The sequence below is a fragment of the Eubalaena glacialis genome, chromosome 14 (genome assembly GCF_028564815.1).
Source record: "Eubalaena glacialis isolate mEubGla1 chromosome 14, mEubGla1.1.hap2.+ XY, whole genome shotgun sequence".
In the NCBI taxonomy this organism is placed as follows: Eukaryota; Metazoa; Chordata; class Mammalia; order Artiodactyla; family Balaenidae; genus Eubalaena; species Eubalaena glacialis.
In genome coordinates this window covers 86,248,596-86,267,211 of record NC_083729.1, presented here as the reverse complement: position 1 = coordinate 86,267,211, position 18,616 = coordinate 86,248,596, and the positions used below count along the sequence as shown (strand labels likewise).

At 51.2% G+C, this 18,616-nt stretch overlaps 1 protein-coding gene across 1 annotated transcript in view; it reads left to right on the top strand.

Annotated features, from left to right (window-relative positions):
• CRACDL (CRACD like) overlaps positions 1-18,616 on the top strand; it is a 124,261-nt gene that overhangs the window by 92,039 nt on the left and 13,606 nt on the right. Inside the window, exons 6-7 of the mRNA XM_061211094.1 lie at positions 5,150-5,377; positions 10,639-12,211. Of these exons, the coding sequence (XP_061067077.1) occupies positions 5,150-5,377; positions 10,639-12,211 (1,801 nt within the window). The remainder of the gene's footprint in view (positions 1-5,149; positions 5,378-10,638; positions 12,212-18,616) is intronic.

The following is an 18,616-nucleotide window of genomic DNA, read 5'->3' as shown; positions in this document are numbered from 1 at the left end:
ATTGAACTTTTTTGTGTGTACACCAGCGGTCCCCAACCTTTTTGGCACCAGGGACTGGTTTCGTGGAAGGCAATTTTTCCACGGACCGGGGCCGGGGAGGGGGATGTGGAGGGGTAGGGGAAGGGGGGATGGTTCCAGCGGTAGTGTGAGCGACGGGGAGCAGCGGACGGAGCTTCACTCGCCCGCCCACCTGCCACTCACCCCCTGCTGTGTGGCCCGGTTCCTAACAGGCCTCGGACCGGTACCGATCCGCGACCGGATGGGGTTGGAGACCCCTGGTATAAACCACATAGCCCGTGGTGCTGCCATTCTGAGCCCATACAGTGGGCTCAGTGATAAAATACCTATCATTTATGTTACATGAGTACATAAATGATGAAACAGATGATGATTTCCCCCTTGTAGACAAGCCTTGCTGTGGGGTGGATAGAGTTGGAGTTATCCGTGTTACGACCCATTATGTATATAGCCACACCCCTGCCCTGTGCGTCCTTGGAGGGTCCCTGTGCCCTGGTCGAGGGCCATCCTCAGGGAAGTCCTGCAGGTTCCGTGCTGCTCTGAAATATATTCAGCAGTCACTTCCACTTGGACGTTCAGAAGCCCCCCTGCAAAGGCAGGAGAAGGAGTATTTACCTGACTTGTTTGCCGTTGTGGGTTCCCAGAGCCCCACGGATGAAGGCAGAGGAAGAGCTGTGGTGTAGCTGAGAGTGAACACGCCCAGGGTGCGGGTTTGTGCACAGAAGGCCAGAGAATGACTCTCCAGAATTCTGCCCTAGGGTCGACCTGTCCCTGCTTGCTCCGCGAGCAGGTCAGAGGGCAGTAGGGCACCCACACCTGCTCTCCCACCTCGAGGAGAAAGCAGAGAAGACAAGGAGGAAGATTTGGCCCATTGCCTGGATTCCAAGCCCACCCTGCACCCCTTAGCACCTTAAAATACTGGAGGGGAAAGTTGACAGACTGATGGCCGTGTTAAGGTGTCATCACCACGTGACACACACATCTTGGCAGCTCAGTGGCCACAGCCTCAGGAGCGGATGTGACTTTGTGTGTTTCAGGCTGCGTGGTTGGGGGGACGCGTCTGGTGAGCCATTGTTGACTGACTCACCCTCATTCCACCCCACAGTTCTCTGACTCTCCCGGCATCGTGGTTCTCTGCATTTAGCTGGGACGGATGGTACAGGAGAGCGGGTAGCTTCTAAATCTGTTAAGGATTAAGGAGTGAGCCCAGCTCCCAAACCCGCAAAGCACTGTGCTGCACAAATTCCACAGTCCGCTGACCGGGAGCCACTCATACTGGGCAGGGCTGACCTTGTCCTTTTCAACACCCCGCCTTTGGTGGTGATGTTATTTAAAAAAAATGTTCTGAGAATTTATCAAGTATTGGGTAGTAGGAACAATCCACTAGCTTCATCGGAAACCAAAATTTGAGCCTTTAAGACTTAAAAACTATCATCTTTATCATCATGGTTTTTGAAGACACAGTGATCATATTTTGTGCCTTGATAGTTTTTTGGGCACAGGGGGCCGATCGAGAGGGGGAGACAAAGCACCCTTTAAAATGCATTTATGTAACACATGGTATTTGATATGATGGCACCTTAAACCCCAAAAGGATGGGATTGCAGGCTGTTGGATTTTTTCCTGTGTGACACCTTACACAGGCCCACGTGCTTGACAGAGAAACTTAATGAAGATTATTACGAAAAAAGGTCTTCATTAACAAGTATTTGATGACACTGCCAAGGTGACATTTTCTGACGGGATGAGTTTTTCAAGAAATACATGGAATTATTTTTAAAATTTCATTACCACATGAGGTAACGCCTGAGGAAATTTGTTTAGTGATGTTTAAGGTAGAATTACATCTAAGAGGTCCTAATCTAGGTTTCCAACCATTACGTAGGAAACGAGGGGTCGAGGGTGGCAAACTGGCAGGTCTGATTTGCTCTGGGTGACAAGGGAAGACAACAGGGGAGACGGTACAGCTCTGATGGCAAAAGAAGGCGAGGCCTCCTGCTGTGGGTGAGGCCACGGGCTGGATCCCTCACCTCTGGGTCTGTGTCCTCGGAGGACCTGGGAGACAATTGAATGGGATCAGGGAGGTCAGTGCCTGCCCTGCTTCCCCCAGCCCACCCACCACCCCTGCCCTGTGTCTGGGGTCCATTCCCCATGAGCCACCCTCCCCCCCCTCCCCCAGTGGCAGGGCCTCTCTTTTTGAGGACAAACGTGGTAAAGCAGCTGTCACCCAGGGTCACCCTGCAAAAGCCTCTGAATTCCAGGCTGCTTCCTCAGGGCTCTTTGAGCCATATTTCCCCCCAACAAAGGGCCACTTGTTAGACTCTTAAATCATCCACTTCCAGAATCATCCAGAAGCACAGACTCCAGGAAAACTGGGGGGCTGGGAGCAAGCAATGCAAACGTGAGCTCCAGATGCCGCCAGCCCTCAGATAAAAATGCAGGTCAGCTTTTCCTCCTCCTCCAGACCCCACCCCACCCCATCAGTGGTTGCTTCACTGATCAGAGACGGAACTTGGTTCTCCTCGATCGGGAAGGTGTTGGTGTTTCCAGGCCCCAAGGACTCTCAGAATGACAGCTCAGACAGAAGCGAGAGTCTGGTTCCCTATAGGGAAGACCAGCCGTGACGGCCAGTGCAGGGTTGTCTGGGGACAGAGGCCCTTGTCCAGTGTCAGGGACATTCAGCTCCTCCCCAGGCCCCCAGCCTCAGGGCCAGAGTGGACCATCCGCTCAGGCAGTGCACATACAGGGGGAGCCAAGTGGAGAGTAGGCAGGGAACGTTTGTCCTTTGGGTTTATAGAGGGGTGACCCAAGGCACACGTTGTCACAGGAGAATTCATCCTCATTTGTGGAGTCACTGCGTTTGCAAAGCAGCTCATCTTGTCTGCTCTCTTGAGTCCCAGGCAGTAAGAAAAACAAAACCCCAAATCTCACCAAGTGTGGATATCCACTGTCCCTCCAGACCGGGGTGAAAATGAAGGATTCTGTATGATTGTGAAATGGACCCATCCTGCTGTGACCTTATAAGGAGGACTATCTGGGGAGGGTGTCTCCTGTCCAATCGCAGGGGACCTTCTGAGTCATCAACCACAACAGTGGGAGCCAAAGCCACAGGCACAGAGGTTGTCGTGGCCAGGTGTCCTGTGGTTTAGTTTCAAAGCAATTTTTCTTGTTTTATTCCCGGAAGAACCCCAGTCGCTAAAACCACAGAACTAAAAGAGATTATGTTCACTTAGAGCCATTTTTCCCCCCATTTTGGTAATTGTCTTCTCCCCATCGACAGGAATAAGCTTTGTACTTGCACTGGAAAATACAAGGGACTTTATGTTAACAGGGAAAATACGTTCCTCTGCAGGGGGTGGTCCCCGCGTCAGTGGCGCGCTTGCGAACAGCGTCTTCCTTCCGTTTCCTCCTCTAGTTTGGTGGCGGGGGGTGGGGTGCTGCTGGGCATGTGCTCCTGTGTGGCCCAGGGTTGTGGGAAAGACCCTGAGCGAGATGCACCCGGGCCCCTGGGGACCCCTCACTCCTGTGTCTTCTTGTCGCCGCTTCCTTCCTGAGGAGGGCATTTACTAAATCATCGTGAGGTGCATAAAATTATGGTCTCAGGTTAAAATGTAAGCAATGCACCACCTCACACCCATTCCGATGGCTACAATTAAACAGAAAAAAAAGAAAACAAAATAACAAGTATTGGAGAGAACATGAAGACAGATGTTGGTACCCTGTGCCCTGTTGGTGGGAATGTAAAATGGTGCAGCCACTGTGGAAATCAGTATGCCTCGAAAAATTAAACATAAAATCACTTTATGATCCAGTGATTTCATTTCTGGGTATGGACCCAAAAGAACTGAAAGCAATTTCTCACAGACATATTTGTACACCCACGTCCATAGCAGCATTACTCATAGTAGTTAAAGCGTGAAAGCAGCCCAAGTGTCTTGGGCTGGATGAGTGGACACACAAAGTGTGGTATATACCCACAGGGGAATATTACTCAGTCTTGAAGAGGAAGGAAATTCTGACACAGGATACAAGATGGATGAACCTCAAAGACATTGTGCTAAGTGAAATGAGCCAGGCACGAAAGGACAAGTATTGTATGATTCCACTTATACGAGGTACTTAGTCAAGTTCATAGCAACAGAAAGTAGAAGAGTGGGTTCCGGGGCTTGGGGGAGAGGGATCGGGGAGTTAGTGTTTAATGGGCATGGAGCTTTAGTTTTACAAGAGGAAAAGTTCTGGAGGTGGTGGGTGGTGATGGATGCACAATGACATGAATGTATTTAATACCAATGAACGGTACACTTAAACGTGGTTAAGATGCTAAATAAAAGAAACTGGAAAATAAAACACTTTGGGAAAAAATGTGAACTTGACACTAATATTGAGCACCACGCTGGAACAGAAAGCTGTGTTTGTTTGTTTGTTTGCAGGTGGCAGGGTTGTCACTAAAGCCCAGCCCCTCCCAAGGTCTCCCTCTGCACCTTGCTCCCCCGGGTGCGCAGTGGGTGCCCGTCTGCTACTTTATGCTGATAAGAGTCTTTGCAGGAGAACCCGGTGTTGCCATCACTCTTCCATGTGACTCCCCCCAACCCCTTCCTCCCAGGCGACACTTTTGCCCTTTGCTGCCTTTCAGTTACTTCCTGCCGAGGTATGAACTAGTAAAATATTTGAGACTTAACAGGGGTAACTTACAGCCAGATTGTCCCAAGAGAAGGCGTGAAGATACAGAACCCTAGAGTGAGCAATGATGGGATGCTGAGAGCAGGGCTTGGCATGGGCTGTGCCCCAGCCTGTGAAATCACACCCTTGAGCCACCCCCATGGCTTCCAGAGACAGGGCCAAGCCTGACTCCGCCCTTGGAGGAATTGGGCTGGTCGGTTTCATGGGAGAAAGTAGCTCTTGTCTGAATCACCTGTGCAGCTGCCGTGGGTGGGCGAAGGCAGAGTTACTGGCTACAGAGCACCTAGGACTCAGGTTCTTGGAAATGAGTGATGGGCCTGCAGGGTTTGGCTCGACACTTCAAACCCCCAGCCCAGAGATGAGCCCGGTGAAAGGGGAGGTTGATGTGCTGGCTGTACTGTTTCCTCGGGGAAGCTGATGGCTTGGCCTGTGTGCTCCTTGTCCCCTGAAGGTCTGCGTGGTTTCCTCGTCCCGGCCACAGTCTCCTGACCAGCTCTTCTCCAGGCAAGCGAGCGACACCTCCGTCTCCCCCAGGACCTCGGACAGCAGTGTGGCACCTGTGGCTGATTTCGATTATCCCCCAGAATTCTCCTCCTGCCTGGACAACTCTGCGGCCAAGCACAAGCTCCTGGTCAAGCCCCGCAACCAGCGGTGCAGCAAAATGCGGCGTCTGTCCTCGGTAACCGGGCAGGGGCAGGGTGGGCGGGCCACCCCCCGCTGAAGTGCCGAGCTGGTCCAGGGTACCTTATCAACACCCCACGATCTTGTCTCGAGGGAAGGAGGGAGGGGATGTTGGTCTGTGAGCATCTCTTTCTCAGCCCTGTCATTCTCTGTGGCCAGGCGGACCCCACACCCCACTTCTCAGCTCCTCTGGGGATGTGGCATTGCAGGCACCACTGGGCAGCGGAGAAGGTGACAACCCTACATGGACCTCGAGCCCCTGGTCCCCGCCCCCCCCCCCCCCCCCCGTGAGGGCCGTGGGACCGTGACCATGCCGCAGGAGCTGGGGGTGCTCATGGTTTCAACCTAAATCAGATATGCCCCTCCCCGCCTAAGCACTCATTCATTCATTCATTCGGTCTTCATTCTGCAACACTTACCAAGAACCTGCTGTGTGCCTCGGGTCCCCTGCCTTCCCACTGTCTTCAGTGTGATGTCCACACTGCAGGCCTGGCACAGCCAGGCCCTGCCCACCTCCTTCCATCCTCACTCAACACGCTTTGGCCTCTCTTCTGCTTCTGGCACTCACCAAGCTGTCTCCCACCCCAGGCCTTGGGACCGGCTCTGTCCCCTGCTCAGGATACCTCCTGCTCAGCCCTTGGGGGATGCGTTCTGAGGTCCTCCCCAAAGAGGCTCCCAATGAACGTCCTGTGGAAAGCAGCCCACCTGCCCATCACCATGGGCACTTCCTCCATGGCACTGGCTATACACGGACGTGACCTTTGTAAATGGCGGTGCTCACTTGTTTATTGCCAGTCTTCCGTGAGAAGACTGTACTTCTAGCCCTGGAGCAACACTAGTCACAGAGCTGACATGTCGTGGACGTTAGTTGAATGCGTGAATGGATGAACAAATGTGTGAATGACCAAGGGAGAAACTGAACAGCTAGAGTGGACACTGCCTGGGGCGAGGACCTACTTAGCGGCACAGGGGTGCTGCCCCTGTAAGGACAGACCCCTCTTTGGCGTGCTGCCCAGGCAGTCATCAGCTTGTCCCTCTGGGAGCTGAGAACTCGCTCGTGCAGTGCTTTGGCTTCATGGGACCAGGGGCTCGAGGTCCATGTAGGGTTGTCACCTTCTCCGCTGCCCAGTGGTGCCTGCAATGCCTCATCCCCAGAGGAGCTGAGAAGCGGGGTGTGGGGTCCGCCTGGCCACAGAGAATGACGGGGCTGAGAAAGAGATGCTCATAGACCAACATCCCCTCCCTCCTTCCCTCGAGACAAGATCGTGGGGTGTTGATAAGGTGCCCTGGACCAGCTCGGCACTTCAGCTGGAGGCAGTGGGCTGGGGCCTCTGGGGGATGTCAGGGACTCCCTGGAGAGAGTGGCTTTTCTTCTGGGCATGTGGAAGGCGCTTTTTAACCTCATGCCAGCAAAGTCGACTTTTGAGGGGACTAATGCTGGAGAAAGAAGGAGGCTGTGTGACCTTCAGGCTAATGTGCTCTCATGGAAACTGGGGACCTGGGTACATGGGCAAATGCTTATCTGTCCAGTGCCTTCACAGTTAAAGGCTCAGTACTGTGGGGACTTGCAAGGCCCAGTAACTCTGACCTGCCTGTTCTCGTGCTGAGTGTAGCCACAGGACGAGGGCAAAGCCGGCTCCTTGTGGCCCCCAAGTCTGGGCTTTCTTCCCATGGGGATGCCTTCTGCCCTGGAAGCGTGTGTGTAACCAGCCATCACCTGGCCAGGACTTGGCCGCGGGAAGCCCAGCTCATACTCCCAGTGGAAATGCAGCATTCCTTCCTGCTGCCCCCTGGGCAGAGCTGTACCGCTTTCTTTACTTTTGAACTTGACTTAGCTCTTGAAGCCCATTTTTTAGAATAAGAGGAAATCTGGTTTAGGCAGTCTGGGTAAACACAGTCATTCCTTGATTTAAACTCTGTCCTTTGCACATCTTCCCCCCTTTCTGGGTCGGGCGCAGGCATGGATACATTATGTTTTTGGAGGTGTCTGTATTTTCCTGAATGCACAGAGGTGTCTGGCTGGTGGTCACCAGTGTCACTGTTGGGTCCTACGTTGGAGGCCTCTGTCCTTTAGTGTCTGCAGCCTCCTTTGCCCTTTGATCATGAGGTCCCTTCTCCTAACCATGAGGACCTTCCTCTGGGGACCACATGCTTTCAGATGTTCCTATTCTGCTCCAAGGGTGGGGAAGAGCTGCCACGCTGCCCCCTCTGCTGCCCTCTTGACCCTGGGGACTTCTGGAAGTTCCCTGTCCCTTTGGGCTTCACTGGACAGCGAGGTGCAAGTTTCCCCTGCTTCTCTGATCTCCTGTAACATTCGGGGTTTCTTTCTCCATCACCCACTCTGTCACGTCCACCCCCCGCAGACTCAGGCATCTTCAGTTTCCACTTCAGTCTCTTCCTGCTGCTGCCCAAGCTCTTTCATCCATTTGGGCAGAAGAGCTGTCCACGCCCAGCCAGGCATCTTCTGCCATCAGTGGCATAAACTCTCTACTCCACATCATGTAGGCTCTCAATCTTTTGGAGCGCTGGGGAAAAAAGGGGCTTTTCTTAACCTTAAAAATCCCATCTTGCACAGGAAAACGAACAAACAAAAAACCTTGGCTGTCAAGATTGTGATATTTATTACAAGTTTGAAAAACATATTCAAGACTGCATTTGCTTGGATCCGTCCGCCGCCACCAAAGCAGGGGCTGGGGAAGAGGAACACACGAAAGACCAACAGAGTTTTTGGTTGTCTCAGCGTGTTTGTTACCCTGCTGCTCAGAACCGTGCCCCGTGCATGGCTCCGGCGCAGTAGAAGTGGAATGCCCGTAAATGTTTATACTGACATCTTACCACGCCAGCTGGGCCTCATCCCAGCCCAGGCAGTGCCAGGAGAGGGAATATTATTAACTCTGTTCTGTCGGGAGCAGCGTGATTAGATGACTAGCCCGAGGTCGCCTGGCTGGCAGAGCTGCCAACAAGTTCCGGGTGTCAGAAACAGATGCTTCCTCTCCACACCGGCACTGCCCATCGTGCCCATGCTCTGCCCATAGATGATGTGCATGCCGCCCAAAGACGCTTTCTTTCTGGCGAGAGGAGGTAGATGAGCAGGCAGCCATGATAGAGTCTCCACCTGGGTGCGGGCTGAGCAATGGGTCCGTCCCCTGCTTCCGATTCCTCGGGAGGGTTCCGGGGGGTGAAGCTGCTCTGAGGGCCCAGAGTGGGAGGCAAGGTGTGGGTGGTGGAGGTGGAGTGGGTATCCGCATCCTTCCTGCTGTCCTGGCCAGAGAGCCCAGGCTCGGGTAGGAGCCGCTTTGTTCCCTGCAAAGCCTCTGCTCAGCATCGGGGGCCACCCTCTGGAGTGCACGCTCTGTGCCAGCCTTCCTTCTGCCTGGCCTCCCACCATAACCCCTCGGAGCCGCCAGTGGCTCAAGCTGGATGTGCTCAAGCCAGGCCTGCTCCTCAGCTTTATGTTGACTTAACGTGGGTTCCAATAGTTTAAAAACATGAGCCACCATCCTAAAAGGGTTTCCACATCAAGGGTTTCCTGTAGTAACAAAAGGCCAGTAACACCTTAGGAACCCGCAGCTTTTGAAAATTCTTCTGGGGATTTCACATCTTCCCCTTTTGAAATCCAGAGGAATAGGGTTGTGCATCTTGGCAAAGCTAGCTTAGGTGTCGTCAGAAACATCCCAGTTATCTTGTGTTAGCAAGCAGGTACCAGCTGGAAAATGTTAAAATAACAACCACCACAAAAACCTATTGCAAACACTCCCCTGGGTGTTTGCTAAAAAGAAGGAAGGAGGGCACTGCCCTTATGCAGCAGCCTGGGTGACTCTGTAAAGTCTAAAGACAGGTCTAAAATTAGGAACTTTTCAAAAACACCAGCCTCAATGCCCTCAGCCTTTCGGTCATTTTCACATTTGCTTGTGAATGATTCATGACTACCTTGATCTCCTTTCCTTCCTAAGAGAGCAAGAACTGACTTTGTGGTTGGTAGGAAGGAAGTGGACTAAATCTAGATTCCAGAGACCTTTCGGAAGAAAAATAGCACGAGGCCGTGACTTACCGCCAAGCCAGGCAAGGCTTCCTACAGGAGTAGAATCAGAGATTGCTCTGGGGGTGCTAGTGGAGCCCTGGAGGTGTGGGGTGGAGGGCAGCCGGCCAGTCACTCAGGCCCAGAGTCTGGCACATAAAATGGCAGGGGCTTGGCTTGACCTGAGCAGGGAGTGGGAGAAACCATTTAAAACGGCAGAATAGATTGTCTATTTTATGTATAGTAGTGTGTGTATGTTAATCTCAGCCTCCTAATTTATCCCTCCCCCCACCTGAGAATCTGAAAAAGAATAGATATATGTATAACTAAATCACTTTGCTGTACACCTGAAACTCACACAATATTGTAAATCAACTACACTCCAGCATAAAATAAAAATTTTAAAAAGACAAAATAAAATGGCAGAATATAAGACTTCAAATTTAGCTGAAAAGTTTGGGCTTTATCCTGTCAGCTATGGTTTGCTATTGACCATGTTGGACATGATAGGAATCATCTTTTAGGCAAACCAGCCTGCCTTTGCTATGAGGGTGCATCCCTGGAGAGAGAAGGAATTGACAGGGGACACCGGCTCTGAGGCAGCACAGGGGGTCAGAGAGGGCAACAGCTTTGCCCCTGGGCCACCTATTAGCTCAGCCTTGGCCAAGGCAGGGACCTCTCTGAGTTCCCAGTTCTCCAAGTGCAAGGAGGAAATAATAATCCTCTCGTCACTGGAGCTAATCAGGGAGTTAGTGAGATAACCGTGTCGAGCACAGAGCGTGGCAGACCTCGCTGTTGCTGGTCCCCTTCCCTTTGCTTCACTCTGTAGAGCAGTGTCCACTGGTTTCTAGCTTGGCCTCGGGAGCCTCAGGCAACATTTATTTTAGGGGCATAAGGGCCTCAGTTCTGCTGAAAGCTGAACTTGGGAGGCAAGATGCCAAACAGACCAGTAAGGGAGGATTAAGAAAAGACAGCTGTGTGTGAATGTCCACTTGAGTGCCAGCTTTAGAGACATTCTGCTTCCCTTAAACCTAATTAAACCTTGAACAAAATGGGGAGGCCATAGGCTTTCTTTTTTTTTTTTTTTTTTAATTTATTTATTCATTTAATTTAATTTTTTTTTTTTTTTTTTTGGCTCCATTGTGTCTTTGCTTGCACCCAGGTTTTCTCTAGTTGCTGAGAGCGGGGGCTACTCTATTTGTCCTAATGATGCTGTCTTTTGCCCACTTTATTTCTCTTAGAGAGCACAGTCCGAATCCCTGAGCGATCTGACGTGTACCCCAGAGGAGGAGGAATACGACGAGAAGCTGCTACCCAAAGTCAGCACGGAGGAGAAGCCCAGTTCTGGGCAGCAGGAGGGGGGACAGGACAGAGGCGCCGAGCCGGGGGGGCAGGCGACCATGCTGCCACCTGCGGGGCTCCGTGCGCGGCGGGCGCGCTTGCAGCACTGCCCAGCGTTCACCGCCAGCACCGAGGAGGAGAACCCCCCGGGGGAGAACCCCTCCAGCCGTCTGGCCACCCCGGAGGTCATGGAGGTCACAGAGCCCGTGTGGAGCCCAGCCCCCCGCTCGGAGTCCCCGTCTTGGCCAGAAGGCTCCCCGCACCCTCACCCTAATCCCGACAGCGAAAGCCCGAGGGAGGAGCTGTCCCTGGAAACCCGGTGTCCCCCCGGCGGGGACACCGCGGACGAGGTGGTTTGTGCTTCGGGAGACGTCGAGGGTCGGTTATCTCCCTGCATCCCCGAGGGGGACACGACCCCTCCCGAGCCCGGCCCCATAGCCACCCCGGAGACGCCCTCTGGTCCCGACGGGCCAGACCACACCGGCCCGAAGGAGGTGCGACTGACCCTGGACGCGCCGGGTCCCGAGGGCGCAGGGCCAGAAGCCCCCGCCCCCAGCCCGCCGGCCCCCAAGAGCTGCTTGAAGCACAAGGCCTCGGCTGCGACAGCGAACGCGAGCCTCGGCGCGGCCCCCTCACCGCCTGCCTCCGAGTCGCCTGCAGAGGAGCCCGCACCCCGATCCCTGGACCAGGAGGCGGCGCCCCCGGAGCCCCCCAGGGCCGAGCGGGAGGGGTCCCCCACGGAGGCGGCGGCGCCAGAGCGCAAGATGGAGCGAGGAGGCCGCGAGGCGCGGGCCGCCAAAAAGTTCTCGGTGTCGTCGGGCCGCGAGTGGCCGCGCGCGGGGGGCCGCCTTCTGGAGCCCCGAGGCCCCGCCGTCCGGCTGCCGCTTCTCAGGAGCGGTCCGGCCTGGAAGAGCGAGGCCGCCCTCGAGGACCTCCCGGCGCCCGCCGAGCCCCAGGGCCCGAAGCCCGGCCCTCGGAAGCCGCCCGCCCCGGCCGAGCGCGGCTCTCCGGACGCGGCCACCGCGGACCCCGGCCCAGCCGCCCGGGAGAGGCCCGCGGGCGGGGACGGAAGCCCCTTCCCCGTCAAGCTCCGCTCCACGTCTCTGTCCTTCAAACACAGAGAAGCGCCCTGCCCGGAGGGGAGGGGAATCAAGAGGTACAGCGCGGAGGTCAGGCTGGAGAAAGGAGGGCTGACCTTGCTCTCCAGGAACGACAAGGGTCCGCCCGGGACGGGCCCGGCCGCCCGAGGCGCCAGGTCTCCCAACGAGCCGGGGAAGGCGAAGACCCGGTCCGCCGAGCAGCTCAGCTCCAAGCCGCCCCTGCCCAGGAAGCCGCTGCTGCAGGCCCTCACGCTCCCCCAGCTGCCCACGCCCCCCGACGCCAGCCCCCGGGACCCCGAGAAGGTAGGGCCGCCCGCCGACCCCAGGAAGGAGAGCCAGGCGGCGGAGAGGAAGTCGCCCCACAGGGCAGCTGGTAAGAGGCCCGCGTGGAGCAGCCTGGGGAGGGTGTTTGCGAAGGGTCAGGGACATGGGGAAGTCAGGTCAGTTGGAATGTCTTGCTGGACGTCCGCAAGGTAATTGATATATAAATGCATTGGGTAAAAACCTTGCCGGGGAACTGGAGGAAAAGTCAAAATTCCTGTTGGTACCACCAACATGTTTGATCAAGAGTTAGGAATAGAGACTGGGGAAGGGAAACAAATATCAGGGTTTTGTGTAAGTTCTGAGAAGTCAGGAAAATGTAGAAACTCGTTTTGCAGCATCTTCCGAGAGGAGCTGGGCCCCTCAGTGGGTCACTCAGATGCTTCTTCCTCCAGAAGGGGTATCCCTCCTGGGCAATGTGTGCTCTCATGGGTGGAGGCCCTCCTGGGGCCTCACCTGGTTCTTGGTTATAAATGAAGCATCTGGCTCCACTGTCACTTAGCATCATTCCGACCTTTCCCCCAAAGGAAGACTTTCATCCTGTTTAATAATAATCAGGCTCACAGGGCCCAGCCTCACACAGGAAGAGTCCCATCTATTGGAGTCATGAGTCTTTGTAAAGTCTGAGTTCTTCATCAGGTGGGCCTGAACTGTCCCAAAAGGGAGATGGTGTTAAGATTGGGGCAGAATGTAAAAATCTTGTAAAGCAACTGTCTTTTAAAATGAGTAGAGACAAAATAGATGACCTTTCTCTGTCTTTGACATTTGTCACTTTATATAGTGTTTCAGATGGAATCTGTTGGAAACGGGTATTTTCAGTGGAGCTAAAGAATCTCTCGTTGCTGGTTTCTTTTACTGATGGAAATCAGTGTACCAAAAATGGAACTAGACATGCAAGTCGTGTGTGTGTGTGTGTGTGTGTGTGTGTGTGTGTGTGTGATGGGAGCACTAAGGAGAAATTTTCCATGGAAGATTTTATAAAACAACACAACTTTCAGGATATTTTAAGTGGCTGCTCTAAGTTCAGGACTCTGTTTAATCACTGAATTGTGGAACAGAGAGGAAGTAGAACCCAGTTCTCTTAGGGACCCCCCACCTTAAAAGGAGGATGAAGGGCACACACAAAGACAGGTTTAAAGACATTCTAGTCTTTTGTGTCTTCTTCCTAGGAAGTTAGTAAAAGTGCAGTGTATAAAGGGTTCTAAATTCTTAAGGCGATACCCAAAGATGCAGGCGATTCCAGGGAGAAGTTTCGGGAAAACGCCACCAGAAGAGCCGACATGTGCAGCCTTCCTGGTCCAGGCCCCTTGGCTCCGCTGTGATTTGCTGTTGCTGCTGCTGCTACATTAGGATAATCAGTGAGGGAACTTTGGGGGAGGTTCAAGCTGTAGCTGACTATCCACTCTGCAAATTTCCAGGTTATTGAAGCTATTATAGAGTGATTCAAAAAGCCATTGAAATAGCCAGGGCGGAGGAGGGTGCAGATAAAACCCTGACATCAGCACCATCCACCTTCGTGGGCTAGAATTGAAGATGTCTCTCGCAGGCTTGCTGAATGAAGAGAACTTAAAGACAGGATACTCAGATTCATGGTCAGATCTGGAAAAGAAGCTTCAGAGGGCGATGCTTGACAGATTGATAATTTATAACTTCCTCAGCTTAAGCTGTGAGAGTCAGGCTTTGTTCACTGTCAACTGGCTGGAATGGTCTGTAGTTAGAGAGCTTCTGTTTTTTCTTTTGATTTGTAAAATACAATATAATATTTATTAACGGCTTTGCTTAAATAGAAGAGAATTGTGTTGTCCGACTAGCTTTATTAGCACTCCCTAAGACAGAAGTAACTGACTCAGATGAATTCTGGAGTGGAAGAATCTAGGTTGCTTTAGGGGGCAAGGGTAGTGATTTTCATTTTGATGCAAAGAGAGGAGATAATTCTTACATTCTGTTGGGAACCGACCCTCCCAGGGTGGATGGTATTTGAGGGACGAGAGCCAGGCAGGCTGGGGCTGCTGTCTGGTGCCCCCTGGGACCGTGGGGTCTGGGGGCTGTCTCCTGCAGGCCAGAGCAGAATCTCAGAGCCCCAGGCTCCCAGAGCCCATCAGTGAAGCAGCCTCCACCCCTTCCCCAGACCCTGGGTCTGCTTGTGGTTCAATTCGTTATTATTTCTGCTCTCGTCCTCATGGCTCCCAAATTATAGCAGCTGAAGGCAATTAAATTCATGTAAAACATACAGATAATAAAACGTTGTAATAACAGTATTACCCAGTTTTCCAGGAAGGCCTAATTATTGCTGTTTATTATCTCGTGGTGGCAGGCGCTTTTACCCAGAGCTCCCAGATGGGCTGCCATCTCCCCTGCCCCCCTTCCAGGGGTGAGCACCATAAAGTTGGGTTATGGAGGTGTCCCAGATGGGCACAGTGCCATCTCGGGGACTCCAGCTACTCTGTCCCAGCACTCCTGCTGCTTCCCCCACCTGCCCCCTACACCCTGTCTTCCTTCCTTGAAGATGGAGAGACCCCGGGGGTGTGGGATTCGGGGAGGATAAGGTGGTTGTTGGCAATAAACAGAGGAGCCCAGCTTGCCGACCGGGCTGAGCCTCACAGGGCACCTTGGGGTGGTCGCTGTGAGCCCAGTACGTTTGTGCTCGTTGCCGCAAAGGAGACCAATCAGTCTGCTCACTTGCCGTAGGAGGTGAATGGCCCTGGCTTATCAGCCCTGTTCATGTGTGCAGACACTCCCCATCCTTCTGTTGGGCCAATCCGTCCCAGAGTCTGAATCACCAGTCTGGAAGCAGCTTCCTGCACACAGGATTAGAACTGGAACAGAAAAAATGGTGAAATACACAAAACATACAGGAAAAAGTAGTCGTCCGTAGGTCCACTCTCTGGATGTTATCCCTGTTGGCCTTCCTTCTAGTCTCCTGTGTGTGTGTGTGTGTGTGTGTGTGTGTGTGTGTTTTATTTGCTATGTAGTGGTGGACACTTGTTGGATATTTTGGAGAGTAGCTGGACAAAGCGCTGTTCTCACCAGGGGCCTCATTTGATAACCAGCCTCTGCCCCTAGTCCATGCTCGTTCCCTCCAGACCGGGCTGGTGACAGTGGCACACCAGGTCCTGGAGCCAGTCCTCACTCATTCATGCATTTTCATTCTTTCAGCAAACATTCATGTACTCCTGCCATGCACACTGCACTGTGCTGGCCCTAAAAGGTGGTCAGGAAGAGCACGCCAGCCTCGCTGTCCAGGAGCTTAGGGGCCTGGGGAGGCAGGTGGCGGCGACTGTAGGTAGATGCCCATCTTTCTTTGGATGGCAGGGAGATTTTCTGGAGGAAATGAGCTCAAAAAGACTGTCACCGTCTCTAACGACAAAGTTATTTCAGTGTATTCAAGTTCATTTGAGTAGAATACAAGGAGTTTGGTGGGATTTTGTGTTGGTTGTTTTTTTTTTTGTATAAATATATATATATATATATACAGGTCTTTTATTCTTAAAGAAAAGCAACTTTGTTCACACCTGCCTTTCTTTTTAGCCTTATCCGTACCCTCATGGTCCCTTCCTGGCGAGTGTGGTCCACACCTTGGGCCTCCATTTCCCCACCTTCCCTGTGCTCCTCAGACCGTGTACATCTGCTCGTCCTTGCTTGCCTCCCAGTGGGATCACTCTCCTCGGCTAGGACACCCCCGTAGCAGAGCCCGTAGTGAAGCCAAACCCCCTCAACAGTTGTGCTGGTGGTCCTGCAGGTTCCCTTCCCTCGCCACTCTGCCCCTGAGGTGGTCCCAGTCATAAGAGTGCAGAGCAATGCAGAGGCTGAATCCAGCTTTCTAGCCAGAGAATCTTGGGGTGTGAAAAACCACAGAAGGGAGACACCTGAGAAGGGTCCTTCACATACAGGTATGAAATCCTGGGCTTGGCCCTGAGATGCACCTGCAGATCAGCACAGAAAAACCTTTGAGAATTTTAACAGGACCAAGTCTCAACATAATACTCAAAATGTCTAGGATACAAACCAAAGTTATTCAACCTACAGAGTACCATGAAAACCAAAAAAATTCTCAAAGAAAGAGGCAATCAACAAGCATCAACCCTGAGATGATCCAAAGGTTAGAATTATTAGAAAAAGATGTTAAAGCAACTGTTATACCATGGTTCCAAGATGTAAGGGTGAGCACTCTTGAAACAAATGGAAAGATTCTCTGTAAACAAATAGAAGCTATTTTAAAAAGCCAAAGAGAAATTTTAGAACAGGAAAATATGATAACAGAAATTAAAAATTCATTGGAAGAGTTCACTAGGAGAATGGAGGTGATAGAAGAAAGGGTCAGTGAACTTAAAGATAGATCGATAGAAAACATCCTGAACACAAAGAGAAAAAAAGATTTTTAAAAAAGCCTTGGGGGCCAGAGCAACAATATTAAAAAGTCTAACACTCATGTCATAGGAGTCCAAGAGAAGAGGAGAAACAGATTTGAATAGAAAAAAAAATCTGAAGAAATAATGACTGAAAACTTCCTACATTTTGGAAAAACAAATTTACAGATCCACGGAGCTCAGGCAAATTACTTTTGCACCCTTGTAGAAAATGTGGCCATATCGTTTGGTTTTACTTCACCTTTTCAACAAATGGTTGTGGAGCATGTGAACATCCATATGCAAAAATGTGAACTTTGACGAAAGTCTCACATCATATACAAAAATTAACTCAAAGGATTCACTGACTTACAAGTAAAATGAGGGGACCTCCCTAGTGGTCCCGTGGCTAAGACTCTGTGCTCCCAATGCAGGGAGCCCGGGTTCAATCTCTGGTCAGGGAACTAGATCCCACATGCTGCAGCTAACACCCAGTGCAGCCAAATAAATAAATAAATATATTTTTTAAAAAGGTAAAATGAAACTATAAAACTTGTAGGAACTTAGGAAAAAAATTTTGGAGCATAGGACTAGGCAAAGAGTTCTTAGACTTGACATCAAAGCATAATCCATGACAGGAAAAATTGATGAATTGGACTTAAGAATTTAAAACTTTTGCTCTGCCAAAGACCCCATTAAGAGGATGAAAAGACAACCTACGCATTATGAGAAAATATCTGCAAGCCGTATATCCAGTGAAGGACTGGTATCTAAAATATATAAAGTAGTCTCAAAACTCAACAGTACAAAACCAAAAATACATTAGAAAATGGGCGAAAGATATGAATAGATATTTCACCAGAGAGAATATACAGATGGCAGATAAGCACATGAAAGATATTCATCATCATTAACCATTAGAGAAACACCAGTAAAAACCCATAATGAGATACCATCACACGCATGTTAGAATGGCTAAAATTAAAAATGCTGATAATACCATGTGCCCAGGGGGTTGCGGGACAACTGGAATTCTCACACATCGCTAGTGGAAATGCACAACAGTACAGTCACTTTGTTTTTGTTTTTTGTTTTTATTATTATTTATTTATTTATTTGGCTGTGCCAGGTCTTATTGCGGCCAGCAGGCTCCTTAGTTGGGGCACGCGAACTCTTAGTTGTGGCATGCGTGTGGGATCTAGTTCCCTGACCAGGGATCAAACCCGGGCCCCCTGCATTGGGAGCGTGGAGTCTTAGCCACTGGACCACCAGGGAAGTCCCTGGTACAGTCACTTTGGAAAACAATTTGGCAGCTTCTTACAAAATTAAAAGTACACTTACCTTACAGCCCACCAATCCCACTTCTAGGTATTTATCCTAGATAAAGGAAAACTTAGGTTACACAAAAGCCTGAACACAAATGTTTATAGCAGCATTATTCATAATCATCAAAAACTAGACACAGCCCAAATATCCCTCAACTGGCCAGTGGATAAACAACCCACACAATGGAATATTAGTCAGCAGTAAAAAGGAATGAACTGTTGACACACACGATAACGGATGGATCTTAAATGCATATGCCAAGTGAAAGTAGCCAGTCTCAAAAGATTATCAACTGTAGTATTCCATTTATATGATGTCTGAAAGAGGCAACAATACAGAGACAGAGCAGATCAGCAGATGTCAGGGTTTGGGAGTAGAGGTGGGGTCTGACTACAAAGGGGTAGTACCAGGGAATTTTGTGGGGTGTTGACACTGTTCTGCAGCCCATTTGTGATGGTTGTTAGAAGAATCTAAGCATGTGTTCAAACTCATAGAAATGTATGACAGAAAAGATGAATTTCACTATATGTAAATTTTAAAATAATCTTTTAAATGGCACAAAAAATAGGTAGTAGCCTCCTTCCCACCCACCTCTGAACCTCTCTAATCGCCCACACACACACACACACACACACACACACACACACACACAGAAGGAACCACACTAACAGATTCATCCCAGCTCTTTTCCCATGGCCATTGCAGTCATAGCTACATCAATGTTGATATATAGGCACAGCAATCCTTTTTTAAAAATCACAGAAATGCATATTGGCTTGCAATTA